This window comes from Heteronotia binoei, chromosome 21, assembly GCF_032191835.1.
Source record: "Heteronotia binoei isolate CCM8104 ecotype False Entrance Well chromosome 21, APGP_CSIRO_Hbin_v1, whole genome shotgun sequence".
Classification (NCBI taxonomy): Eukaryota; Metazoa; Chordata; class Lepidosauria; order Squamata; family Gekkonidae; genus Heteronotia; species Heteronotia binoei.
Window position 1 is genome coordinate 6849611 of NC_083243.1, and position 27776 is coordinate 6877386.

Below are 27776 nucleotides of genomic sequence, written 5' to 3' on the forward strand. Positions count from 1 at the left end.
TTGTAAGAGTCCCATATTGTAAGAGCGTCATATTGTAAGAGACCTGTGGTGCAGTGGGTTAAAGCTGCAGTACTGCAGTCCTAAGCTCTGCTCACGATCTGAGTTCGATCCCTGGTGGAAGCTGGGTTTTCAGGTAGCCGGCTCGAGGTTGACTCAGCCTTCCATCCTTCCGAGGTCGGAACTCCTTTGCCTACTAGGCCACACACCCCTGATGTAGCCAATCCTCCAAGAGCTTGCAGGGCTCTTAGTCCAGGGCCTACTGGAAGCTCCAGGAGGATTGGCTACATCAGGGGGGTGGGGCCTAATATGCAAAGGAGGTCCTGCTAGAATTCCTTACAGGGCTCTTAGCACAAGGCCTACTGTAAACTCCAGGAGGATTGGCTACATCAGGGGGTGTGGCCTAATAGGCAAAGGTGTTCCTGTTGCAAAAAAACCCCTGAATAATAATAATAATAATAATAATAATAATAATAATAATAATAATAATAATAATAATAATAATAATAAGACTGCAGATTTATACCCCACCCTTCTCTCTGCAGTACTGCCGTGAAAACGTTGTGAAAGCAACATCACTCCAGAGTCGGAAACGACTGCTGCTTGCACAAGGAGACCTTTCCTTTCAAGCTGCCTTGAGCTCTATAAAGGAGAAAGATGGAGAAATGTTTTAAATAAATGAATAAAATACTGAAGTTGGAGGCTTGTGTGCATGCATGGATCTCTCACTCACTTGTACACACCACCCAACCACCTGCCCTTTCATCTAAGGCAGTACTAAGAATGTAAGAACACCAGAAGAGCCCTGCCGGATCAGCCCAGTGAGGGTCCATCCAGTCCAGTCTCCTGTCTCACCCAGTAGCCAGCCAGTTCCTCTGGAGGGCCAACAACAGGGCAGAGAGGCTGAAACCTTCCCCTGAGAATAACATCAGAAGAGCCCTGCTGGGTCAGACCAGTGAGGGTCCATCTAGTCCAGCCTCCTGTCTCACACAGTGGCCAGCCAGTTCCTCTGGAGGGTCAACCATAAGGCAGAGAGGCTGAGGCCTTCATTAGAACATCAGAAGAGCCCTGCTGAATCAGACCAGTGAGGGTCCATCTAGTCCAGCCTCCTGTCTCACACAGTGGGCAGCCAGTTCCTCTGGAGGGCCAACAACACGGCAGAGAGGCTGAGGCCTTCCCCTGAGAATAACATCAGAAGAGCCCTGCTGGGTCAGACCAGTGAGAGTCCATCTAGTCCAGCCTCCTGTCTCACACAGTGGCCAGCCAGTTCCTCTGGAGGGTCAACCATACGGCAGAGAGGCTGAGGCCTTCATTAGAACCTCAGAAGAGCCCTGCTGGATCAGACCAGTGAGGGTCCATCTAGTCCAGCCTGCTCTCTCACACGGTGGCCAGCCAGTTCCTCTGGAGGGCCAACAGCAGGGCAGAGAGGACGAGACCTTGACCTTCATAAGAACGTCAGACGAGCCCTGCTAAGAGATCCCGATTAGAACATACAAACTGGCGTAGCTCACTGAATTCGAGACTTCTGGAAATACCTCTCCTCGTTTGACTGCTTATGAATATGTAGAACATAATACAGCACTTATTATTTGCACTGTGTAGCGTCTTAGAACACGGATTTTTCATATTGTGGCTAGCGTTTTCTGTGTTCCCCTACTTATTGTAATTAACTGTATGCCCGATGGAACTGTGTTTCCTTGGAGAGACTCACAGGGTACTAATATCCGGAAGGAAGTGATGTACACTGGGTGTTTCCTTGCCCCTCCTTGGAGCCGACTCCATCCACACCAGGTTGACGGGGCCTTCTGTGTCCACAGGTTGTCCTGGCTTTACCTTACGATACCCCCATTCCCGGCTACATGAACAACACCGTCAACACGATGAGGCTATGGTCGGCTCGGGCTCCCAACGATTTCAACCTCCGCGATTGTGAGTATTGGCTTTGGGTTGCCTTCCTTAGATGGACTGAGTTTGGAACGGTGGTGTGGGAAGGAGGGCCTTTCTTTAGCAGCCTGGCTCGCCTTGAAACCTTTTGGAGAATGCAGAACTCAAGAAGAGCATCTGAAGCCCCCTGAGATGACCGCCTCTTCTGAGGCTTGGTGGACTGAGGCTTGGAAGGTGCCTTGCGTTTGGGCAAAGGAGGGTGAGTTTTCCAAGATGGCACCGGCCCTTGACCGGACTAGGTGGGCAGCCACGTTGCTCTGAAGCAAGAGAACAAAGTTGGAGTCCTGTAGCACCTTTAAGACCAACGAAGCCTTATTTAGAATCTGGGCTTTTTTTGTAGCAGGAACTCCTTTGCCAGTTTGGTGTAGTGGTTAAGTGTGCGGACTCTTATCTGGGAGAACCGGGTTTGATTCCCCACTCCTCCGCTTGCACCTGCTGGAATGGCCTTGGGTCAGCCAGAGCTCTCTTATCTGGGAGAACCGGGTTTGATTCCCCACTCCTCCACTTGCACCTGCTAGCAGGGCCTTGGGTCAGCCATAGCTCTGGCAGAGGTTGTCCTTGAAAGGGCAGCTGCTGTGAGAGCCCTCTCCAGCCCCACCCACCTCACAGGGCGTCTGTTGTGGGGGAGGAAGATAAAGGAGATTGTGAGCTGCTCTGAGACTCTTTGGAGTGGAGGGAGGGATATAAATCCAATATCTTCCTCTACCTCACAGGGTGTCTGTTGTGGGGGAGGAAGGGAAAGGAGATTGTGAGCCGCTCTGAGACTCTTCGGAGTGGAGGGCGGGATATAAATCCAATATCTTCCTCTACCTCACAGGGTGTTTGTTGTGGGGGAGGAAGGAAAAGGAGATTGTGAGCCATTCTGAGACTCTTCGGAGTGGAGGGCAGGATATAAATCCAATATCTTCTATCTTCTTCTTCTTGCATATTAGGCTACACCCCCCCCCCCGATGTAGCCAATCCTCCAAGAGCTTACAGGGCTCTTCGTGCGGGGCCTACTGCAAGCTCCAGGAGGATTGGCTACATCGGAGGGACGTGGCCTGATATTCAAAGGAGTTCCTGCTACAAAAGAAGGCCCTGTTTGGAATGTAAGCTTTCGTGTGCATGTACACTTCGTCAGACGATGAAATGGGGTACGATAACCATATAGTTGTTGGGCAGCGGTTCAGCATGCAAAGTAGGAGAAAGAATCCAATAGGGAAAACGTTGAATAAATTGAAAGGGCGCCACTTGTATGCGACAATAAAAGCAGTAAACATGTCAGAATTGGAGAATGATTGGTGAGAGGCAATCAAAGGCAATCAATGCAAAGTTTGGTGTAGTGGTTAAGTGTGCGGACACTTATCTGGGAGAACCGGGTTTGATTCCCCACTCCTCCACTTGCACCTGCTGGCATGGCCTTGGGTCAGCCAGAGCTCTGGCAGAGGTTGTCCTTGAAAGGGCAGCTGCTGTGAGAGCCCTCTCAGCCCCACCCACCTCACAGGGTGTCTGTTGTGGGGGAGGAAGGGAAAGGAGATTGTAGGCTGCTCTGAGACTCTGTCCTTGAAAGGGCAGCTGTTGTGAGAGCCCTCTCCAGCCCCACCCACCTCACAGGGTGTCTGTTGTGGGGGAGGAAGGGAAAGGAGATTGTGAGCCGCTCTGAGACTCTTCGGAGTGGAGGGCGGGATATAAATGGGGGAGGGACGGTGGCTCTGTGGTAAAGCATCTGCTTGGTAAGCAGAAGGTCCCAGGTTCAATCCCCGGCATCTCCAACTAAAAAGGGTCCAGGCAAGTAGGCGTGAAAAACCTCAGCTTGAGACCCTGGAGAGCCGCTGCCAGTCTGAATGGAGAATACTGACTTTGATGGACTGAGGGTCTGATTCAGTATAAGGCAGCTTCATATGTTCAATTTCTTCTTCCAAGTCTGTTAATTAATTATTATCCGGGCTTTTTTGTAGCAGGAACTTTGCCTATCAGGCCACACCCCTGATGTAGCCAATCCTCCCAAGAGCTCCCAGTAGGCCCTGTACTAAGAGCCCTGTAAGCGACTGGAGGATTGGCTACACCAGGGGTGTACATTATTATTAATTAATGTAACAGACTCTGAATGAATTGCCTTTGACACCCTCACCACCATTCTCCAATTCTGACCTGTTCACTGCCTTTGTGGTTCACTGCCGTTGTTGTCGTCCCACGCAAACGGCGCTCTTTCGGTGCGTTCCATGTTTTTCCTGTTGGACTCCTCGTTCTGCTTTGCATGCTTAACCACCGCCCACCGGCGATACGTGGCACTGCTTGTTGCATCCCATTTCGTCGTCCGATGAAGTGGGCTTTTTAGCACACGGAAGCTTGCATTCTGAACAAAACTTCGTTGGACTTAGAAGTGCCTCTGGACTCCAACTTCGGACTTGGAAGCGCCTTCCTAAATGCCAGATGTGTGAGACTCTTTGTAACTGGATGTCTGCTCCAGCCCACTTTGCTTTCTTGAACGCAAGAATCCTCAGTGGCTTGATCTGAGATTCTCTTGCATCGATGGTTGCCTGGAGTGGGGGAAACGCATCAGAAGAAGAAGAAGATATTGGATTTATATCCCGCCCTCTACTCCAAAGAGTCTCAGAGCGGCTCACAATCTCCTTTACCTTCCTCCCCCACAACAGACACCCTGTGAGGTGGGTGGGGCTGGAGAGGGCTCTCACAGCAGCTGCCCTTTCAAGGACAACCTCTGCCAGAGCTATGGCTGACCCAAGGCCATGCTAGCAGGTGCAAGTGGAGGAATGGGGAATCAAACCTGGTTCTCCCAGATAAGAGTCCGCACACTTAACCACCACACCAAACTGGCTCTCCTTCAGTCTCCTTCAGTCTTCTGCACTGTTGACAGGGAGTCTTGTGGAAGACCACAAATTGGGGGAGGTGGGATGAGAGGATTGACCGATCTACTCATTTGTTGGGGGGGAGGGCGCGGAGTATTTTACTTATTTATTTACAACATCTTTTGGGCATCTCTCCACCCTCTACAAATACTGGAGTGTACAAGTTGGTTCGTATGGGAAGAAGTGGTCCTTAACAGATATTGGTCTCAGGCAATACTCTGCTCTGGTAAGACCTCACCTGGAGTATCGGGTTCAGTTTTGGGCACCATGTTTTAAGAAGGATATAGACAAGCTGGAACGGGTCCAGAGGAGGGCGATGAAGATGGTGAGGGGTCTGGAGACCATGTCGTCTGAGGAAAGGTTGAAGGAGCTGGGGATGTTTAGCCTGGAGAGGAGGTGACTGAGAGGTGATAGGATCACCATCTTCAAGTACTTGAAGGATTATCATATAGAGCAGGGGTGGCCAACGGTAGCTCTCCAGATGTTTTTTGCCTACAGCTCCCATCAACCTCAGCCAGCATGGCCAATGGCTGGGGCTGATAGGAGTTGTAGGCAAAAAACATCTGGAGAGCTACCGTTGGCCACCCCTGATATAGAGGATGGTGTGGAATGGTTTTCTGTGGCCCCGGAAGGTAGGACCAGAACCAGTGGATTGAAATTAAATCACGAGTTTCTGGCTCAACATTAGGAAGAACTTCCTGACCGTTAGAGCAATTCCTCAGTAGAACAGGCTTCCTCGGGAGGTGGTGGGCGCTCCTTCCTTGGATGTTTTTCAACGGAGGCTAGGTGGCCATCTGACAGCAATGAGGATCCTTTGAATTTAGGGGGAGGTGTTTGTGGGTTTCCTGCACTGTGCAGGGGGCAAGGACTAGACAACCCTGGAGGTCCCTTCCAGTTCTATGATTCTATGAATATAGGGCATTTAAAGTCAATACCAGCACCTGAAACTTAGCCCAGAAACAATTGTTCTCTGTTCCGTTAGAGCAATTCCTCAGTGGAATAGGCTTCCTCGGGAGGTGGTGGGCGCTCCTTCCTTGGAGGTTTTTCAACGGAGGCTAGATGGCCATCTGACAGCAATGAGGATCCTTTGAATTTAGGGGGAGGTGTTTGTGGGTTTCCTGCATTGTGCAGGACTAGATGACCCTGGAGGTCCCTCCCAATTCTATGATTCTATGAATATAGGGCATTATAGGCCAATACCAGCACCTGAAACTTATCCCAGAAACAATTGTAAGCCAGAGCAGATGGAACAAGACTGGAGTGACGTGGTGGTATGACCCACTCAAGTCAGCTCTCTGGCTGCGGTGTGGTGTACCAGCTGTACTTTCTGAACAGTCTTCAAGGGAAAGCCCCATGTGGCGCGCATTGCAGTAGTCTAATCTGTTCTACTGGAAGCCACTTTGAGTTCCACAAGCGAAAAAGGTGGCTAATGTATAACTAAATAAATAAAATTAGCAATATTGGGGCATGTGCCACAGTGGCAAGATCTTTTCTGCCCAGGAAGGGTTGCAGCTGACAGAGTGCAGTTGGCTGGTCAGCTGGTCAGCAGGGAAGTGGCCCTGGGCTTGCCATCTCCCCCCAACTCTCAAGCTTCAGAAGCTGCTGACCCCTGACCGTGCATCTTTTAAATTTCCCTCTGCAGTTAACGTTGGCGATTACATCCAGGCGGTGCTGGACAGAAACTTGGCAGAGAACATTTCCCGCGTCCTTTATCCAAACGATAACGTAAGTGTGTGCGCCCTGCGGCTACATCTTTCTTCACCTTCGAAATGGGGGTGAAAGGGACTGCCGGTACATTTGTTGCCTTGTTGGTCTTGGGGAATGAATAAAGAAGTCATCCAGATCTTTTGGCAGATTCCGAGGATGCCAGTAAAAGATAAGGGAAAGGGCTTTTCCCTCTAGACGGTTACCAGAGAAAGGCAATAAAAAAGGCCAACGCCATGCTGGGAATTATTAGGAAGGGAATTGAAAACAAATCAGCCAGTTTCATAATGCCCCTGTATAAATCGATGGTGTGGCCTCATTTGGAATACTGTGTGCAATTCTGTGTGCACATCAAAAAGGATATTATAGCATTGGGAAAAGTGCAGAAAAGGGCAACTAGAATGATTAAAGGGTTGGAACACTTTCCCTATGAAGAAAGGTTAAAACGCTTGGGGCTCTTTAGCTTGGAGAAACGTCGACGGCGGGGTGACATGATAGAGGTTTGCAAGATTAGGCATGGGATGGAGAAGGCAGAGAAAGAAGTCCTTTTCTCCCTTTCTCACAATGCGAGAACTTGTGGGCATTCAATGGAATTGCTGAGCAGTCGGGTTAAAATGGATAAAAGGAAGTCCTTCTTCACCCAAAGGGTGATTAACATGTGGAATTCACTGCCACAGGAGGTGGTGGCAGCTACAAGCATAGACAGCTTTAAGAGGGGATTGGATAAAAATATGGAGTAGGTCCATCAGTGGCTATTAGCCACAGTGTGTGTGTGTGTGTATATATACACACACACACATATATTGGCCACTGTGTGACACAGAGTGTTGGACTGGATGGGCCATTGGCCTGATCCAACATGGCTTCTCTTATGTTCTTATGTGACACAGAGTGTTGGACTGGATGGGCCACTGGCCTGATCCAACATGGCATCTCTTAGGTTCTTATATGACACAGAGTGTTGGACTGGATGAGCCATTGGCCTGATCCAACATGGCTTCTCTTATGTTCTTATGTGACACAGAGTGATGCACTGGATGGGCCATTGGCCTGATCCAACATGGCTTCTCTTAGGTTCTTATGTGACACAGAGTGATGGACTGGATGGGCCATTGGCCTGATCCAACATGGTTTCTCTTATGTTCTTATGTGACACAGAGTGTTGGACTGGATGGGCCATTGGCCTGATCCAACAGTGCTTCTCTTATGTTCTTATGTGACACAGATTGTTGGACTGGATGGGCCACTGGCCTGATCCAACATGGCTTCTCTTATGTTCTTATGTGACACAGATGGTTGGACTGGATGGGCCACTGGCCTGATCCAACATGACTTCTCTTATGTTCTTATGTGACCCAGAGTGTTGGACTGGATGGGCCATTGGCCTGATCCAACATGGCTTCTCTTATGTTCTTATGTGACACAGAGTGTTGGACTGGATGGGCCACTGGCCTGATCCAACATGGCTTCTCTTACGTTCTTATGTGACACAGATTGTTGGACTGGATGGGCCACTGGCCTGATCCAACATGGCTTCTCTTATGTTCTTATGTGACCCAGAGTGTTAGACTGGATGGGCCACTGGCCTGATCCAACAGGGCTTCTCTTATGTTCTTATATTCTACTTGAAACTGCTTTTATAAGGTAGCCGTGGGAGGAAACGGGTGGCTGGGTTGGGCTGCTTGCTGTAGTGCTGTTTCTTCGTCACCCTCCCCAAGTCCTGCCTTGCCTGGAAGCCTTCTGGCTTAACTCCCTAATTAATGTTCCTCCGTTGATGGAATTGGAGCTTTATCTACGTCTGGCCAAATTAGGCATTACGAAGGTGAGCCGTGATCGCACCTCCTGGCTTTTCCTTTGAAAGAAAAGGCTTGCAAGCAGATGCAAAGGGCAGGAAGCAATTGGACCAGGGATATACTGGAGGGTGGGTTTAACCCCTTATTTCCCAGGGTGCTCTCCTGATCAAAATAACTCACTGAAAATGTCAAGACAGTGTGCGTTTGCAATAAAAAAGGCCAACGCCATGCTGGGAATTATTAGGAAGGGAATTGAAAACAAATCAGCCAGTATCATAATGCCCCTGTATAAATCGATGGTGCGGTCTCATTTGGAGTACTGTGTGCAGTTCTGGTCACCGCACCTCAATAAGGATATTCTAGCATTGGAGAAAGCCCAGAAAAGGGCAACTAGAATGATTAAAGGGCTGGAGCACTTTCCCTATGAAGAAAGGTTGAAACGCTTGGGACTCTTTAGCTTGGAGAAATGTCGACTGCGGGGTGACATGATAGAGGTTTACAAGATAATGCATGGGATGGAGAAAGTAGAGAAAGAAGTCCTTTTCTCCCTTGCTCACAATACAAGAACTCGTGGGCATTCGATGAAATTACTGAGCAGCCAGGTTAAAACGGATAAAAGGAAGTATTTCTTCACCCAAAGGGTGATTAACATGTAGAATTCACTGCCACAGGAGGTGGTGGCGGCCACAAGCATGGCCACCTTCAAGACGGGTTTAGATAAAAATATGGAGCAGAGGTCCATCAGTGGCTATTAGCCACAGTGTATGTGTGTATGTATAAAAATTTTTGCCACTGTGTGACACAGAGTGTTGGACTGGATGGGCCATTGGCCTGATCCAACATGGCTTCTCTTATGTTCTTATGTTCTTAAAATCTCGCCTAGCCTGTGCTGCTGTTACTGGGGGGCGGGAGGGATTTCAGTTGCAATAGAACTCCTATTGTCCTGGGAAAAAAGCAACCTTTCGCGCTGCATGTAGCAACCTCCAGCGCAAGCTTCGAGACATTCAGAACGAGTGGTGGACCAAGCTTGCAGAGAGAACCCAGCTGTGTGCAGACACTGGTGATTTAAGAGGGTTCTACGAAGCCCTGAAGGCAATATATGGTCCATCATATCAGGCTCAGAGTCCCTTGCATAGTGCAGACGGCCAAGTGCTCCTCACAGACAAGGCATCCATACTGAACCGGTGGTCGGAGTATTTTCAGGTTCTCTTCAGTGCCAACCGCGTAGTTCAAGATTCAGCAATCCACCTCACCCCACTTCAACCGGTGAAAACAGAGTTGGATGAGATCCCCACCCTAGAAGAGACTGTTAAAGCCATCAAGCAACTGAAAAGTGGCAAGGCAGCGGGAGTTGATGTAATTCCACAAGAGATCTGGAAGCATGGGGGCACAGTACTACATAGCTCACTTCACAAAGTACTTGTCATCTGCTGGGAACAAGGCAAATTACCACAGGACTTTCGCGATGCAATCATCATCACCCTATACAAGAACAAAGGGGAAAAGTCAGACTGCTCCAACTACCGGGGGATAACCCTGCTCTCCATCGCAGGCAAAATCCTTGCCAGAATACTCCTGAACAGACTGGTGCCCACCATTGCAGAAGAACTCCTCCCAGAGAGCCAGTGCGGCTTCAGAGCTAACAGGAGCACCACTGACATGGTATTTGTTCTCAGGCAGCTCCAAGAGAAATGCAGGGAACAGAACAAGGCTCTGTATGTGACTTTTGTCGACCTTACCAAAGCTTTCGATACCGTTAGCAGGAAAGGCCTGTGGCAAATCTTGGAACGTTTAGGATGTCCCCCAAGGTTCCTCAGCATGATCATCCAGCTACACGAAGACCAGCGAGGCCAAGTCAGACACTGCAACGACCTCTCGGAGCCCTTCCCAATAGGCACAGGTGTAAAGCAAGGCTGCGTTCTCGCGCCAACTCTCTTTACGATCTTCTTTAGCATGATGCTTCAAAGAGCCGCAGTAGATCTAGATGAGGACGATGGTGTCTACATCCGCTATCGCACCGATGGCAGCCTGTTCAACCTGAGGCGACTAAAGGCACACTCCAAGACAATGGAAAAACTCATCCGAGAGCTACTGTTTGCTGATGATGCTGCACTCGTCTCCCACTCGGTATCAGCTCTGCAGCATATGACGTCCTGCTTTGCAGAGGCTGCCAAGCTATTCGGCCTAGAAGTTAGTCTGAAGAAGACAGAAGTTCTCCACCAGCCTGCACCCCAGGAAGATTATCACCCTCCCTGCATCACTGTGGGTGAATCAGTTCTGAAGACAGTCCAGCAGTTCAGCTACCTGGGGTGCATCATCTCCTCAGATGCCAAGATCGACAAGGAGATTGACAACAGGCTGGCAAAGGCAAACCGTGCCTTTGGCCGACTGCACAAAAGAGTGTGGAGCAACAAGCATCTGAAAAAAGGCACAAAGATCAATGTTTACAAAGCGGTTGTGATGACAACCCTCATCTACGGCTCCGAATCGTGGGTTTTATACCGTCATCACCTGCGACTCCTTGAGCGCTTTCATCAGCGCTGCCTTCGCACCATCCTCAACATCCACTGGAGTGACTTTGTGACCAACACTGAAGTCCTCAAGAGGGCGGAGGTTACCAGCATCGAGGCACTGCTGTTGAAGACGCAGCTGCGCTGGGCAGGGCATATTTCTAGGATGGAAAACCACCGCCTTCCCAAGATTGCCCTGTATGGCGAACTCTCCACCGGCCATCGAAATAGAGGGGCACCAAAGAAGAGGTACAAGGACTCCTTGAAGAAATCCCTTAGCACCTGTCACATCAACCATCACCAGTGGTCTGACCTAGCGTCAGATCGCAAAGCATGGAGGCACACCATCCACCAAGCTGTCTCTTCCTTTGAGAACGCACGCATAGCTGGTCTTGAGGACAAAAGGAGATTGAGGAAGAATCGCACTGCTACAGCACCAACCCAAATCAGACTTTTCCCTGCAGCCACTGTGGCCGGACCTGCCTGTCCCGCATTGGTCTTGTCAGCCACCAGCGAGCCTGCAGCAGACGTGGACTACTGCACCCTTCTTAAATCTTCGTTCGCGAAGCCAAGCCGAGAGAGAGAGAGAGAGAGAGAGAGAGAACTCCTATCTTGTGTAACCTTTACTTACCAGCATGGCTAATAGAAACTTTGTGCTGATGGTGTCAGTGGTGGGCATGGGCGGGGGGGAGGTATAAACACCCTCCTTCTGTTCCTCCAGCACCATGACTTCTGATCCGTATGTGCCTTCCAGTCTGCTTGCAGGCTGCTTGCATCCTTAAAGAAAAATGCCTGGAGATACGACAGTGCAAGATACAGTTTAGTTCAGGGGTGGTCAAGGGTAGCTCTCCCGATGTGTTTGCTTACAACTCCCATCAGCCCCAGCCGGTGCGGCCAGTGGCTGGGGATGATGGGAGTTGTAGGCAAAACCATCTGGAGAGCTACCCTTGGCCACCCCTGGTTTAGTTCATGTGGATGAACATCTGGAGCAGAGGTCCGTCGGTGGCTATTAGCCCAAGGAACACTCTGTCTGGGGCAGCGAGGCTCTGTATTCTTGGTGCTTGGGGAGGACAGAAGTGGGAGGGCTTCTAGTGTCATGGCCCCACTGGTGGACCTCTTGATGGCACCTGGGTTTTGGCCACTGTGTAACAGAGGGTTGAACTGTGTGGGCGATTGGCCTGATCCAACAGGGCTTCTCTTATGTTCTCATGTGACGCAGAGTGTTGGACTGGATGGGCCATTGGCCTGATCCAACATGGCTTCTCTTATGTTCTTACGTGACACAGAATGTTGGACTGGATGGGCCACTGGCCTGATCCAACCTGGCTTCTCTTATGTTCTTATGTGACACAGAGTGTTGGACTGGAGCGGCCACTGGCCTGATCCAACAGGGCTTCTCTTATGTTCTTATGTGACACAGAGTGTTGGACTGGAGGGGCCACTGGCCTGATCCAACAGGGCTTCTCTTATGTTCTTATGTGACACAGAGTGTTGGACTGGATGGGCCATTGGCCTGATCCAACATGGCTTCTCTTATGTTCTTATGTGACACAGAGTGTTGGACTGGATGGGCTGTTGGCTTGATCCAACATGGCTTCTCTTATGTTCTTATTTGACACAGAGTGTTGGACTGGATGGGCCACTGGCCTGATCCAACATGGCTTCTCTTATGTGACACAGTGTTGGACTGGATGGGCCATTGGCCTGATCCAACATGGCTTCTCTTATGTTCTTATGTGACACAGAGTATTGGGCTGGATGGGCTATTGGCTTGATCCAAGATGGCTTCTCTTACGTTCGTGAAGTGCATCTCCTGGCCCCAGCCTTGTCGCTGAGGTCTCCTCCCTCCATACGCTTATGAAGGAGAGTCTCTCCCTTTGCTTGCTCTTGCTGACCTCCGTCACTATGTCTAGACTGCGAGCCCTTTGCCAAGGGGTAGGGATGAAGTCGCAAGTTATCCCCATCATATTTTGTTGCTCCAAGCAAGGGACCTTCATCGCTTCCTCCTGCTCCACTAATCAGAAAGGTCCAGCCTGACCCTGATGGCCTTGCTGGCGGCCATCCGGTGAGTCCCTCAAGGCCACCCCTGGAAGGGCAACTGTTTTTGTGGCTTTTTTGGTGACCATCCTCCCCAGCACTTGCTTGGTAGTTTCGCTGGAGGACTGGCCTTGTTTATTATTGAATCCACCAAGTACATTCCTTTTATAGCACAGCTGCTTCCATAATGGAAAACGTTACCTGGAGGGGTTTTGTTTTGTTTTTAAAAAAATGCCAGTTTTGGATGCTCTTGGAGTAGGAAGCTTAAATCCTGAAATAAGTTGCCATGCTGTTGACCTGGATTTGTGTGTCGGAGTAAATATATTTCCAGATGTGCCTGTAGAAGAAAATAAAAACAGCTGTCTTTCCTACAGGCATAGAGCCTTTCATGGTTGCTTCATAATCATCCAAGATGTCCGCGTTGCCCTTTTTTACTGATCAGACTAGACGCTGAGGTGAAACAACATGGTTGACCCTGTCCAGTTGATCAGAGGATTGCGATCTTAGCTTCTGGGACTTCCGGGGTTGGAAACGGCGAGCTGAGTTGCTTTCCCTAACGGGGGCGGGCTGGCACTTCTCTTCAGGGCAGTAAAAGGCAAATTAATGCCTTCTGCCTACATTTCTCAGCTAGAGAATTGTCCAAGATATGCACAGATACTTTGAGGAGACTTACCTTGGCTGAAAGGGAGTCCCGGAGGGGGGGTGCGGAGACTCCTTTGAGGGATCTCCGGAGAGAAGTTGCATATTCATCGTCTGCAGAAGTTTCCGGAGTCATCAATTTGGCATAAGCTCGACAGGATCCAAACCTTCTTTGACAATTTTAAACATCTAATCTACAAAGGACTGGTGTTGATTTGAGATCTTAGCTTATGTACATAGCAGACTGAGGGTTGTTTCCTGATGCTCTATTCATGGGGGCATCTCCCTCTGTCTGTTGTGTAGCAGGAGGGTTTCCTTGGATCCTGGAAAGGCACCGCCTTGAGTAGAATGGGGTAAAAGTCAGGGGAAAGTCTTGGTCTCTCTGGCCTGTTGTTGGTTGTCCAGAAGAACTAGTTGACCACTGTGTGAGACAGGAGGCTGGACTAGATGGACCCTCACTGGTCTGATCCAACAGGGCTCTTCTGATGTCCTTATGAAGACCTCGGCCTCTCTGCCCTATTGTTGGCCCTCCAGAGGAACTGGTTGACCACTGTGAGACAGGAGGCTGGACTAGATGGACCCTCACTTGTCTGTTCCAACAGGGCTCTTCTGATGTCCTTATGAAGACCTCGGCCTATATGCCCTATTGTTGGCCCTCCAGATTAACTGGTTGACCACTGTGAGACAGGAGGCTGGACTAGATGGACCTTCACTAGTCTGATCCATCAGGGCTCTTCTGATGTTCTTATGAAGGCCTCAGCCTCTCTGCCCTGTTGTGGGCCCTCCAGAGGAACTGGTTGGCCTCTGTGTGAGAGAAGAGGCTGGATTAGATGGACCCTCCCTGGTCTGATCCAGCAGGGCTCTTCTGATGTTCTTATGAAGGCCACGAGCTCTCTGTCCTGTTGTTGGCCCTCCAGAGAAACTGGTGGGCCACAGTGTGAGACAGCATGCTGGATGAGTGGTCTGATCCAATAGGGCTTTTCTGATGTAGTTAATAATAATAACAAGAGACTGCCATGAAGCTGCCTTATACTACCAATCATACTACCAATACATCAAGTTCAGTATTGTCGATAAGTTGTCGACATGTTAAAAGGGATGCCCAAAGCGGAAGCAACTAAAAAATGGGAAAAGTTTGACATCCGGATAGATGTCGGATAGATGTTGGAAGTGTAAAAAACATGAAAGTTCTTTCTTCCATATGTGGTGGACATGTGAAAAAGCGAAAGAGTATTGGAAGATGATACAACAAGAAATCTCCAAAATATTGGGTTACGACTTTAAGAAAATTGCAGAGACATTTTTGCTTGGATTACAATTAGAAAAATATCCAAAGGAAGATAGGACTCTAATTTGGTACCTGCTATCAGCTGCTAGGACATTGTATGCGCAGCTTTGGAAGCAAGAAAAAATACCGGATAAATGGGATTGGACTATGAAAGTTCTATCGTGGAGTGAAATGGATAAATTAACTAGAACATTAAGAGACTATGATTTGGAGATATTTAAAAAAGAGTGGAGGAAGTTTAAAGAATACATAGAGAAAGAGTCGAATGTAAGAAGACATTGGACAATTTTTTAGTAATATTGGGGGGGGGGGAAACGAAGAAGCAAGAAGGGGGGGAAAATATATATATAATTTTGATTAGTCAGATGTATCTTTAGTATTGAATTAGAATCTATAACCTCGGGGAAGTCTATATTCGAGGGAGGGGGGATTGAAAAGTCATATGGGTTAGTATTGAAGCAACGAAGGGAAATTAAGTTCTGTAACCATATGCTATCAATAAATTGGTAAAACACAAAAATGGGAAAAGTTTTATATTTGGCTAAAAAAAAAAAGGTGAAAGGTAAAAGATAATTAAAGGTTAAAAGAAATGATAGCGTTATTATCCACAAAGTGAAATGTCGTTAAGATGGTAGTTTGAGATCGGTTTGATGCTACGTTCTACCCCATTTGGATAATCTGGGGATAGGTTATACCTTAGAGGATATTTTTGTTTGTACTGATTGTAAACCTATCTGTATGCGAATTGTTCGGGTTATACTGTTTTGAAAATTATTTTTGGTGTTGAAATAAACTTTTTGTTTTGGGAAAAAAAAAAAAGTTCAGTATTGTCAACTCTCCAGGGTCAGGCAGTGGCCTTTCCCATCACCTCCTGTCTGGTCGATTTTTAGCTGGAGATGCTGGGGGTCAAACCTGGAAAACAGAGGCTTTTCTACTGAGCCACGGCTTCTTTCTGACCCCTGAATCTTCCCTTAAGAACAGCCCTGCTGGATTAGTGTTCTATCTAGGTTGGTATCGTCTACTGTGAGTGGCAGAGGCTCTCCAGGGTCTCAGACAATGCTCTTTCATAGTATCTCCTTCCTGGTCCATTTTTAAACTGGAGAGGCTATGGATTGAGCCCGGTATCTCTTGCATGCCAAGTGAATGCTCTGCCCCTGAGCCCACGACCCTCATCCTCTAAGTCAGGGGTGGCCAACGGTAGCTCTCCAGATGTTTTTTGCCTACAACTCCCATCAGCCCTAGCCATTGGCCATGCTGGCTGGGGCTGATGGGAGTTGTAGGCAAAAAACATCTGGAGAGCTACCGTTGGCCACCCCTGCTCTAAGTTATATTGGCTTTGATGGTTTTAGGATGTTGGCTTTCAAGGGATGCTAGAACCCTTCTCATTTTCTGTTTCTAAGAGAATCTCAAAACTGTCATGAATTTGGTCATCCAGGAAATGAAAAGCAAAATGTGGCCATCCTGGATTTTGTTCTGTTCAGATGCAATGACCCTTCATGGTTTCCTGAGCTCGTATATGCAGCCTTTGAGATTTGTGTTGAGAAAGTAGCTACTTGAAAAAGCAGTCTTAACTTGTGATGTCAGAAGGATGTATTTTTAAAGGAAAGTTTTCAATCTTTTCTGGCCTGTGCCGTTCAGGCATTTGACTCTCTTTTGTTTAACTCCCCTATTGCAGCCAACAGGCCTGGTGAGGAGCGTTTTCTGTAGATTCGTAATGTGAATTATAAGTGTGGCAGATTCATTGCGTTTCCCCCTCGCTCACCCTCGTGCATGTAAATGTTCTTCGTGTTTCCCAGAAATGTTGAGCGGCTGCCTGCCTTAGTGTGTCTGAGGTCTGTTTCTGACTGAAATGGGGAACTTGTGTCAGGGCAGCAGTGCTTCAGAATCCATTCTCTCTTCCTTCCTCAACTCTGTGATATGGGGGGATCCCACTGCCTCCACCATGTTATGGCTGAGGCTATCTGTTGGGGTCCCCAACCTTTTTTGAGCCTATGAACACCTTTGGAATGCTCATACAGCTGCCAAACGATTGCCACAAAATGACTACCACAGGAGATGCAGCTGGCAACAAAATGGCTGCCACAGGAGATGCAGCTGGTAACAAAATGGCTGCCACAGTGAAGAGCTTTGTGCTGCAGTGGGCGTTGCTGCCAAAGCGACATTTAAAAAAAAAATTGGCATAGCCAGTCAGAAGTGTTGCTGGGCAAAACCCCCACCTGGCCCTGCCCACGTGGTAGGTGCCAGGAAAGGTATTAGTGGGCAGTATGTGTGGGATCACTGCTATATATAGATGAGGGAACTGGATGAAGCTATTTGAAGCAATTTCCCCAGTCACGACGACTGGTTGGTCAGGGGGAAGAGATCTAAACCTCTATCTTCTCCGACATGCTGAAGTGGTTATTCATATTTAATTTGTTTAAACCTCCGCTTGCAAAAAAAAAAAAAGTTTACCCAAGGCAGCATTTCACCACATCAGTCTTCATCTGCAGCAGGAAGTGGTACAGCCCTGATCCAAGTTCTCCATCTGTATGAGAATTAGGCCAGAGTTCCTTTTGCGGCTAGAAGTGTCACGTCCCTAGTGTTGCTTAGGTTCCTTTGCTGGTATAATATTTGGAGGTAATGAAGAGGGGTAGTTGTATTAGTCTGCCTTTAGCAGTAGAACACAACAAGAATCCAGGAGCAAAACTTGTGGCAGGGCTTGAGATTTCGTGAGTCACTTCCCCACTGGCTCTCTCGCACTTGAAGCGTGGGTCAGCAGTAAACTAGGCACCGCTTGGTATCTTTCCACAGAAATAGAAGAAGAAGATGATATTGGATTTATATCCCACCCTCCACTCCGAAGAGTCTCAGAGCGGTTCACAATCTCCTTTATTTTCCTCCCCCACAACAGACACCCTGTGAGGTGGGTGGGGCTGAGAGAGCTCTCACAGCAGCTGCCCTTTCAAGGACAACCTCTGCCAGAGCTATGGCTGACCCAAGGCCATGCTAGCAGGTGCAAGTGGAGGAGTGGGGAATCAAACCCGGTTCTCCCAGATAAGAGTCCACGCACTTAACCACTACATCAAACTGGCTCTTTCAACCACCCTCTCAAGGACCTCTGCCAGAGCTACGGCTGACCCAAGGCCATCTCAGCAGGTGCAAGTGGAGGAGTGGGGAATCAAACCCGGTTCTCCCAGATAAGAGTCCACACAGTTAACCACTACACCAAACCGGCTCTCAAACTGAAATAATGGGCATGGGGATATATGAGTGACTTGCGCTTCCTCTCCCCTGAAAAATGGCGTATGAAGAAGTGGGCAGGGACTTACGAACACTCCCACCTTGCCACAAATTTTCTTAGTCTTTAAGGTGTTCCTGGACTTTTGTTCTTTTCTACTGGAGGAAATCAAACGGTCCTTTAGCCAGCAATCCCTACCCTTCCCTTGGTCAATGAATTTGGAAGAATTTGTTCAGATCCCTGAATTATGGGGGGAAAACAAGAATCAGAATCCACTTTTTAAATGAACTCTAGTTGGAGAGTACTGATTATATATAAGGTTAGGAACCCCGTGGGGCAGAGTGGTAAGTTGCAGTACGGCAGTCCAAGCTCTGCTCACGACCCGAGTTCGATCCCGGTGGAAGCTGGGTTTTCAGGTAGCCGGCTCGAGGTTGACTCAGCCTTCCATCCTTCTGAGGTTGGTAAAATGAGTACCCAGCTTGCTTGGGGGGGGTAAAGTGTAGATGACTGGGGAAGGCAATGGCAAACCACCCCATAAAAAGTCTGTCAAGAAAACGTTGTGATGTGACGTCACCCCATGGATTGGTAATGACTCAGGGCTCGCACAGGGGAATACCTTCACCTTTACTTTAATTATGTATCTATATAGATATATAATCTATATATATGGAAGAGAGAGTGCTGTACCTTTGTCACTAGCAAAGAATCTTTTCCCCTGTAACAGCCCTGCATAAATAATAACACCTTGGTTTGAATATATTTTTCCAGATTCGTGATCTGACCCCCCGTATTCAGATCCGTGTACTGTTTCAACTAGTGCTGAAATGCCATCCTGCAAAAGCATCCAACGAATCTCCCACATTTCAAAAATGGCCACTTGCCACCCCGGAAGGGGACCGGTCTCCTATGATATACCCAAAGCTTTTGCTGAAAATTTCAGCTCCTCGAACCTTGACAAAATGTCATTGTCTTGATTGTGTTCGATCAGCAGTTGTGTTTGATTTTTAATAGCTGTCTGTTTCAGCTCTAGTTCCCTCCCCCCCTAGTCTGAGGCCAAGTTGAAACAGCCTCCACAAAGTGGTGTCCTTGACCTTATTAACGTGGGCATTGTGCATTCTGGATAGCAGAGACTCTCCTTTCCCTTCTCCTCTGTTTGCCTTCAGGAACCCTGCCCGTTCCAGAGATTTTAGTAATGGTTGCCTATCTTCTTTTCATGCCAAAATACCCTGTTGAATTGCTCTCTGCTCTTGCCCTTTAACCCACAACGCTGTTGAAAGATACACAAATGGTTTCTGTTCTTTAAAAAAACATTGTCACGTTGTCACTTCCATAGCATTTTGCCAGTTTGGTGTAGTGGTTAAGTGCGTGGACTCTAATCTGGGAGAACCGGGTTGGATTCCCCTCTCCTCCACTTGCACCTGCTGGAATGGCCTGGGGTCAGCCATAGCTCTCCCAGGAGTTGTCCTTGAAAGGGCAGCTCACCTCACAGGGTGTCTGTTGTGGGGGGAGAAGATACAGGAAGAAGATGAAGACATTGGATTTATATCCCGCCCTCCACTCTGAATCTCAGAGTCTCAGAGCGGCTCACAATCTCCTTTACCTTCCTCCCCCACAACAGACACCCTGTGAGGTGGGTGGGGTTGAGAGGACTCTTACAGCAGCTGCCCTTTCAAGGACAACCTCTGCCAGAGCTATGGCTGACCCAAGGCCATTCCAGCAGGTGCAAGTGGAGGAGTGGGGAATCAAACCCGGCTCTCCCAGATAAGAGTCCACACACTTAACCACTACACCAAACGGACTCTCAAGAGATTGTAAGCCACTCTGAGTCTCCGATTCAGAGAGAAGGGCGGGGTATAAATCTGCAGTCTTCTTCTTCTCCTCTGTTTGCCTTCAGGGACTCTGCCCATTCCGGAGATTTTAGTTATGGTTGTCTTATCTTCTTTTCATGCCAAAATATCCTGTTGAATTGCTCTCTGCTCTTGTCCTTTAACCTACAAAGCTCTTGAAAGATACATGAATGGTTTCTGTTCTTTAAAAAAAAAACAGTCACTTCCATAGCATTTTTAGTATGTAATTTCAGGAGAAAATACATGTAAAAAATGTGAGAGAGAAGCTGTGTCCGTTGTCAGTAGAAGAGAAAGATTTGAGTTCAGTAGTGCCTTAGAAGCCAGCAAGGTTTTCAAGGTAATAAATTTTGAGAGTTGACGCTTCCTGGTATCCGACAATAAGAGCGTTGACACTTGAAAGCTTATGCTCTGAAATTCATGTCAGTCTCTCTTATAAATGCATCTGGACTTGAATCCAGCTCTTCCAGTCTGCAAAATGTTTTTCGGTGTTTCTAATTGTTCCCCACAGCAGTCTTGGGGCAACAATTCACTGTTACTCACACTTTACAGAAGGGGAAGTTGAAGCAGCGGATAACACACTGAGCCCTCCTGTGTGATCAGGTCCAGAGTTGTGTATGTGTCATGCTTAAAACATCTAAACGATGTGGTCAGAAGCTGAACATGGATTGTGCAGGCTCCTGTTTCTCTAGTACAGGGGTGGCCAACGGTAGCTCTCCAGATGTTTTTTTGCCTACAACTCCCATCAGCCCCAGCCAGCATGGCCAATGGCTGGGGCTGATGGGAGTTGTAGGCAAAAAAAATCTGGAGAGCCACCATTGGCCACCCCTGCTCTAGTACATTTTTACCCCTCCTTTCCTCCACGTTGCTTGAGAGCTGAGGCCTTTCTCTGATGTTGCCTCCTGGCTCTGAGATTCAGAGGCTTAGTGCCTTTGAATGTAGAGGTTCCCCTCAGCCATCATGGTAGACCAGTCTTCCAAGACTCTGTAAGAAGATCAGACCAGTGAGGGTCCATTTAGTCCAGCATCCTGCCCCACACAGTGGCCAAACAGTTCCTCTGGAGGGCTGACAACAGGGCAGAGAGGCTGAGGCCTTCTTGAGAACACCAGAAGAGCCCTGCTGGATCAGACCAGTGAGGGTCCATCTAGTCCAGCATCCTGTCTCACACAGCAGCCAGCCAGTTCCTCTGGAGGGTCAACAACAGGGCAGAGAGGCCGAGGCCTTCATAAGAACATTAGAAGAGCCCTGATGGATCAGACCAGTGAGGGTCCATCTAGTCCAGCCTCCTCTCCCCCACAGTGGCCAACCAGTTCCTCTGGAGGGCCAACAACAGGGCCCAGAGGCTGAGGCCTTCATAAGAACCTCAGAAGAGCCCTGCTGGATCAGACCAGTGAGGGTCCATCTAGTCCAGCTTCCTGTCTCACACAGTGGTCAGCCAGTTCCACTGGAGGGCCAACAACAAGGCAGAGAGGCCAAGGCCTTCATAAGAACATCAGAAGAGCTCTGCTGGATCAGAGCAGTGATTCATCTAGTCCAGCCTCCTGTCTCACACAGTGGCCAACCAGTTCTTCTGCAGGGCCAACAACAGGGCAGAGAGGCTGAGGCCTTCATTAGAACATCAGAAGAGCCCTGCTGGATCAGACCAGTGAGGGTCCATCCAGTCCAGTATCCTGCCTCCCACAGTTGCCCACCTGTTCCTCTGAGGAGCCAACAACAGGGTATAGTGGCCAAGGCCTTCCCCTGATGTTGCCTCCTGGTTTAGGCATTCCGAGGTTGAGTGCCTCTGAACGTGGATGTTCCCTTCAGTCACGAAGGCTGATAGTCACCGATAGACCTCTCTTGACCTTGGCTTCCTGCTGTCTGTTTACTGCCAGCTGGCTGTAGGCATGGAAAACAGCAGAAAGTGAGCACAATCTGTGTGCTTCTAGAAGGTTCCTTCCCCTCCTGAAGCTGTCTAGGAAGGAGGTCTCTTTGGCCTTGGAACAAGGATAGGGTGATAAATGGATCCAACAATGCATGGGCTAGATTAGGCCTGTTGTCTACCTGCAGGGATATTGTGGGGGCAGAACGGAGGAAAAGAGAACACTGTAAGCGGCTTTGAGTCTCTACAGGGGAGGAGAGCAGGGGGTCAAGGCAGTGAGCAAATAAAACAAGTCCCTTGTCTGCCGCGGGAGTCGACAAATCCCCCTTCCATGGGTTCTGCCCCTCTGTGTCGTGGTCTCCTTCGTAATGGGCCCTTCTGCTTCCTCCGCCTTGCAGTTTTTCGAGGGGAAAGAGCTGCGCCTGAAGCAGGAGTACTTTGTGGTCGCCGCCACCCTCCAAGACATCATCCGGCGGTTCAAAGCCTCCAAATTCGGGAGCACGGAAAGCGTCCGGACGGCTTTCGATTCTTTTCCAGACCAGGTAACTTCTTGTGAGGTCGTGGGCGGGTCTTATTCTGGACAATCAGAGCCTGACAATCAGGGCTTTTTTTTGTAGTAGGGGTTCTTTTGCATATTAGGCCACGCCCCCCCTGATGTAGCCAATCCACCAAAAGGTTCCAGGGCTCTTCTTGCAGGGCCTACTGTAAGCTCCAGGAGGATTGGCTACATCAGGGGGTGGGGCCTGATATGCCTGTTCTTTTTAACTGGAGATGCCGAGGATCGAAACTGGGACCTTCTGCATGCCAAGCAGATGATCTGCCGCTCAGCTACAGCCCCACTTCATGGCTCTCCAGGGTCTCAGGCTGAGGTCTTTCCCATCCCCTCCTGCCTCGAGCTTTTTAACTGGAGGTGCCGGGGATTGAACCTGGGACCTTCTGCATGCCAAGCAGATGCTCTGCCACTGAGCTACAGCCCCACTTCATGGCTCTCCAGGGTCTCAGGCGGAGGTCTTTCCCATCCCCTCCTGCCTGGTCCTTTTTAACTGGAGATGCCGGGGATTGAACCTGGGACCTTCTGCATGCCAAGCAGATGCTCTGCCACTGAGCTGTAGCCCCACTTCATGGCTCTCCAGGGTCTCAGGCTGAGGTCTTTCTCATCACCTCCTGCCTGGTCCCTTTAACTGGAGATGCCGGGGATTGAACCTGGGACCTCCTGCATGCCAAGCAGAGGCTCTTCCACTGAGCTACAGCCCCACTTCATGGCTCTCCAGGGTCTCAGGCGGAGGTCTTTCCCATCCCCTCCTGCCTGGTCCTTTTTAACTGGAGATGCCGGGGATTGAACCTGGGACCTTCTGCATGCCAAGCAGATGCTCTGCCACTGAGCTGTAGCCCCACTTCATGGCTCTCCAGGGTCTCAGGCTGAGGTCTTTCTCATCATCTCCTGCCTGGTCCCTTTAACTGGAGATGCCGGGGATTGAACCTGGGACCTCCTGCATGCCAAGCAGAGGCTCTTCCACTGAGCTACAGCCCCACTTCATGACTCTCCAGGGTCTCAGGCTGAGGTCTTTCCCATCCCCTCCTGCCTGGTCCTTTTTAACTGGAGATGCCGGGGATCGAAACTGGGACCTTCTGCATGCCATTTATGTATGCATGAAGCTGCCTTATGCTAAATGCGATTCCGACCCTGGATCCTTCATGGTCAGCCTGGTCTGCTCAGACCGGCAGCAGTTTAGGGAGCCAGTTTGGTGTAGTGGTTAAGTGCATGGACTTTATCTGGAAGAACCGGGTTGGATTCCCCGCTCCTCCACTGGCAGCTGCTGGAATGGCCTTGGGTCAGGCATAGCTCTTGCAGGAGTTGTCCTTCAAACGGCAGCTTAGCCCCACCCACCTCACAGGGTGTCTGTTGTGGGGGGGGGGGAGAAGATATTGGGATTGTAAGCCTCTCGGAGTCTCTGATTCAGAGGGAAGGGCGAGGTATAAATCTGCGGTCTTCTTCAGCTCTCCAGGGTCTCAGGCTGAGGCCTTGACATTTCCTGTTGCCCGATACTTTTAACTGGAGAAGCCCGGGATTGAACCTGGGACCTTCTGTAGGCCAAGCGTGAGCTCTGGCTCTGAGCCTCAGCCCACCCTTCAGTCCTACCCCACACCGCTGCTCCAGCTGACTTTGTGATGTGCTAAAGGCAAGGGGAGGGATTTTTTTTGGGGGGGGGAGGGGGATATTGCGTTGGTAGATACAGCCAGGGTCAGCCCTGGACTCTCTGGCACCCTACGCAAGGTTGACTTCCGGCATCCTTTCCCCTGCACTGACAAAGTCACCGAGTCGCATGGGGGCCCCCCCCAGTTTGGTGACAATTGACAGAAGGCCAGGGGGTGGCCAACGGTAGCTCTGCAGATGTTTTTTGCCTACAACTCCCATCAGCCCCAGCCAGCATGGCCAATGGCTGGGGCTGATGGGAGTTGTAGGCAAAAAAAAACATCTGGAGAGCTACCGTTGGCCATCCCTGGCCTAGGCAATTGTCTAGGCTGCCTAGTGGCAAGGCCGGCTATGGAATGGGGTAGGGAGGGGAGAGAAGAGAAGAGAAGAGCTAACCTCTAAGACAGGGCTGGTCAACGGTAGCTCTCCAGGTATTTTTTTGCCTACAGCTCCCATCAGCCGCAGCCATTGGCCATGCTGGCTGGGGCTGATGGGAGTTGTAGGCAAAAAACAACTGCAGAGCTACCCTTGGCCACCTCTGCTCTAAGAAGTCTGAGCAGTCGCTACACCTTATCAGGTGCTTCCGTTTCCATTCAGGGGTGTGTGGGGGGGTGCTTGCTTGAAGCTACTTTGCTGCTTTGTCCCCTCCACGGCCAACAACTAAGGTAGACAAACAGGAAAAGGAAAGGTCATCCCCTGTGCAAGCACCAGTCGTTTCCGACTCTGGGGTGACACTGCTTTCGCAATGTTTTCACGGCAAACTTTTGATGGGGTGGCTTGCCCTTGCCTTCCCCAGTCATCTACGCTTTCCCCCCAGCAAGCTGGGGACTCATTTGACTGACCTCAGAAAGCTGAGTCAACCTCGAGCTGGCGACCTGAACCCAGCTTCTGCCGAGGATCAAACTCGGGTTGCGAGCAGAGAGTTCAGACCACGGCAGTGCAGCTTTACCACTCTGCCCCCACGGGGCTCTTTGTAGGCAAACAGACCAGGCAGCAAATACTGAGAAGAATCGGGAAAAGAGAATGGAGGATTTGTGCTCCTCCCGGTTTCATCCAGGGAACTCCCTTCTCTGTGGGGGACGGGGAGTTCAAACACACCCGGGTCGTGCCTAACAGCAGACCTCTCTGGCTTCAGAATCAGCTCCGGAGGTTGTGGGTTGCACTTTCTCCTCTTGGGGCAATTGTTTTCCTCGCCGCTTTCTTTCTGCAGGTGGCCATCCAGCTGAACGACACCCACCCTGCGCTGGCCATCCCGGAACTGATGCGGGTCTTCTTGGATATCGAGAGGCTGCCGTGGTCCAAGGTGAGCCCTCTTTCCAGGGTTGCAAAACCCAGCCTCAGCTGCTTCTGCTTTCTGGTGCCTTCGTTTCTCGGTATCACCCCCCCTCCCATTTCCCCCCTCCCGTTTTAGAAAGACTTCCTCTGCCAGTTTGGTGTCGTGGCGAAGTGCGTGGACTCTTATTTGGGAGAGTAGGCTTTGATTCCTCACTCCTCCGCTTGCAGCTTGGGTCAGCTGCAATGTTTGTAGGAGTTGTCCTTGAAAGGGCAGCTGCTGTGAGAGCAAATCAGCCAGTATCATCATGCCCCTGTATGAATCGATGGTGCGGTCTCGTTTGGAATACTGTGCGCGATTCTGGTCACCGCACCTCAAAAAGGATATTATAGCATTGGGAAAAGTCCAGGAAAGGGCAACTAGAATGATTAAAGGGTTGGAACACTTTCCCTATGAAGAAAGGTTAAAACGCTTGGAGCTCTTTAGCTTGGAGAAACATCGACTGCGGGGTGACATGATAGAGGTTTACAAGATAATGCATGGGATGGAGAAAGCAGAGAAAGAAGTCCTTTTCTCCCTTTCTCACAATACGAGAACTTGTGGGCATTCGATGAAATTGCTGAGCTGTCAGGTTAAAACGGATAAAAGGAAGTCCTGCTTCACCCAAAGGGTGATTAACATGTGGAATTCACTGCCACAGGAGGTGGTGGCGGCTACAAGCATAGCCAGCTTCAAGAGGGGATTGGATAAAAATATGGAGCAGAGGTCCATCAGTGGCTATTAGCCACAGTGTGTATAAATATATATATGTGTGTGTGTATGTATATACACACACACATATATATTGGCCACTGTGTGACACAGAGTGTTGGAGTGGATGGGCCGTTGGCCTGATCCAACATGGCTTCTCTTATGTTCTTATGTGGCACAGAGTGTTGGACTGGAGGGGCCACTGGCCTGATCCAACATGGCTTCTCTTATGTTCTTATGTGACACAGAGTGTTGGACTGGAGGGGCCACTGGCCTGATCCATCATGGCTTCTCTTCTGTTCTTATGTGACACAGAGTGTTGGACTGGATGGGCCATTGGCCTGATCCAACATGGCTTCTCTTATGTTCTTATGTTCTCTCTCAGCCCCACCCACCTCACAAGGTGTCTGTTGTGGGGGAGGAAGATAAAGGAGATTGTGAGCCGCTCTGAGATTTGGAGTAGAGGACAGGATTTAAATCCAATGGCGTCATCTTCTTCTTATTACTATATTTCAGTACATAATGAAATAATTATACAACTCATGGCCTGGTTGCTAACAGGCCACGGACCGGTACTGGTCCAGGGCCCGGGGGTTTGGGGACCCCTGGTCTAGAGACAATATCGGCAGTCTGCCGGGGGAGTCTTCTTGAGATCTCCTGGAATTACAAGGGACCTCCAGGCAACAGTTCCCCCTGGAATAAATGGCTGCTTTGGAGGGTGGACTCTAGGGCATTGTGCCCCACTCAGCTCCATCCCCTTCCCAAATTGCGCTCTCGCCGGGCTCCCCTCTCAAATCTCCAGGGGTTTCCCGACCCAGAGGTGGCGACCGTAGTTTCAGGTTAGGGAAAGGCTCCCTACTGCTACGATTGACAGTTCAGGCACTGGCAGTCTGTGCCTGGGCTCAGCTGCAGGTGTCTTGGAAGAGCAGCCCAGGTTGTCAGAAGAGTGGCAGAATGGCTCCCCCTGCTGGCCAGGTGATGAAAGTCGCTTGAGAGTCCAGTTACTGTCAAGCATTGTATATTCATCTTCTGTTATAGTATTCAGATAAGAGATTTGTTACTAACCCTGAATTAAACTCAGGCACATCAAAGTAGAAGAAGAAGAAGATATTGGATTTATATCCCGCCCTCCACTCCGAAGAGTCTCAGAGCGGCTCCCAATCTCCTTTCCCTTCCTCCCCCACAACAGACACCCTGTGAGTTGGGTGGGGCTGGAGAGGACTCTCCCAGCAGCTGCCCTTTCAAGGACAACCTCTGCCAGAGCTCTGGCTGACCCAAGGCCATGCCAGCAGGTGCAAGTGGAGGAGTGGGGAATCAAACCTGGTTCTCCCAGATAAGAGTCCGCACACTTAACCACTACACCAAACTGGCTCTCCCCCAGTTTGCAGTAGCAGCCCCCACCGTTCTTCTTTCGCTGCTACTAACAAATGCAGGAACGTCCTCTTTGAAGATAAGACCTCCTGGGACTCGTTCTCAGGCTCAGCCAGGCCTGAACCCAGGATGCGCTAGCCGCAAGACAGATAAGGAACCTAGCGTGTGAATTTCACCCGTGAATGTAGAATTGTTTATAGAACCTTTGATGTGCCATCCTAAAGCCTGCATTCTACTGTTACAAAGTATCAGTTCCAATTTCTTCCCAGCTCGGATGAGCCACATGGATTTTCAATAAACCAAACTTTGTTTCAAGATTCAAGGACTGATTATTTTGAGATCTCATGCTTGACGGTTACTTCCCCTTTGGAAGTATGCCTTGTGGCTCTCCATCCCTCTAACCTTTGAGAAGGTCATCTTGGAGCCAGGGCTTCTTTGGCGTATCCGAAAACGGCGGTGCCAAAGATACCAAACACTTGATGCAAAATTTAGAAAATTGTGATAT

General features: G+C 49.5%; 1 protein-coding gene across 1 annotated transcript in view; it reads left to right on the forward strand.

The window, feature by feature from the left end:
- The window catches only part of PYGL (glycogen phosphorylase L), an 88277-nt gene that overhangs the window by 25969 nt on the left and 34532 nt on the right, over positions 1 to 27776 (forward strand). Inside the window, exons 6-9 of the mRNA XM_060261159.1 lie at positions 1815 to 1926; positions 6433 to 6515; positions 22082 to 22225; positions 25088 to 25180. Of these exons, the coding sequence (XP_060117142.1) occupies positions 1815 to 1926; positions 6433 to 6515; positions 22082 to 22225; positions 25088 to 25180 (432 nt within the window). The remainder of the gene's footprint in view (positions 1 to 1814; positions 1927 to 6432; positions 6516 to 22081; positions 22226 to 25087; positions 25181 to 27776) is intronic.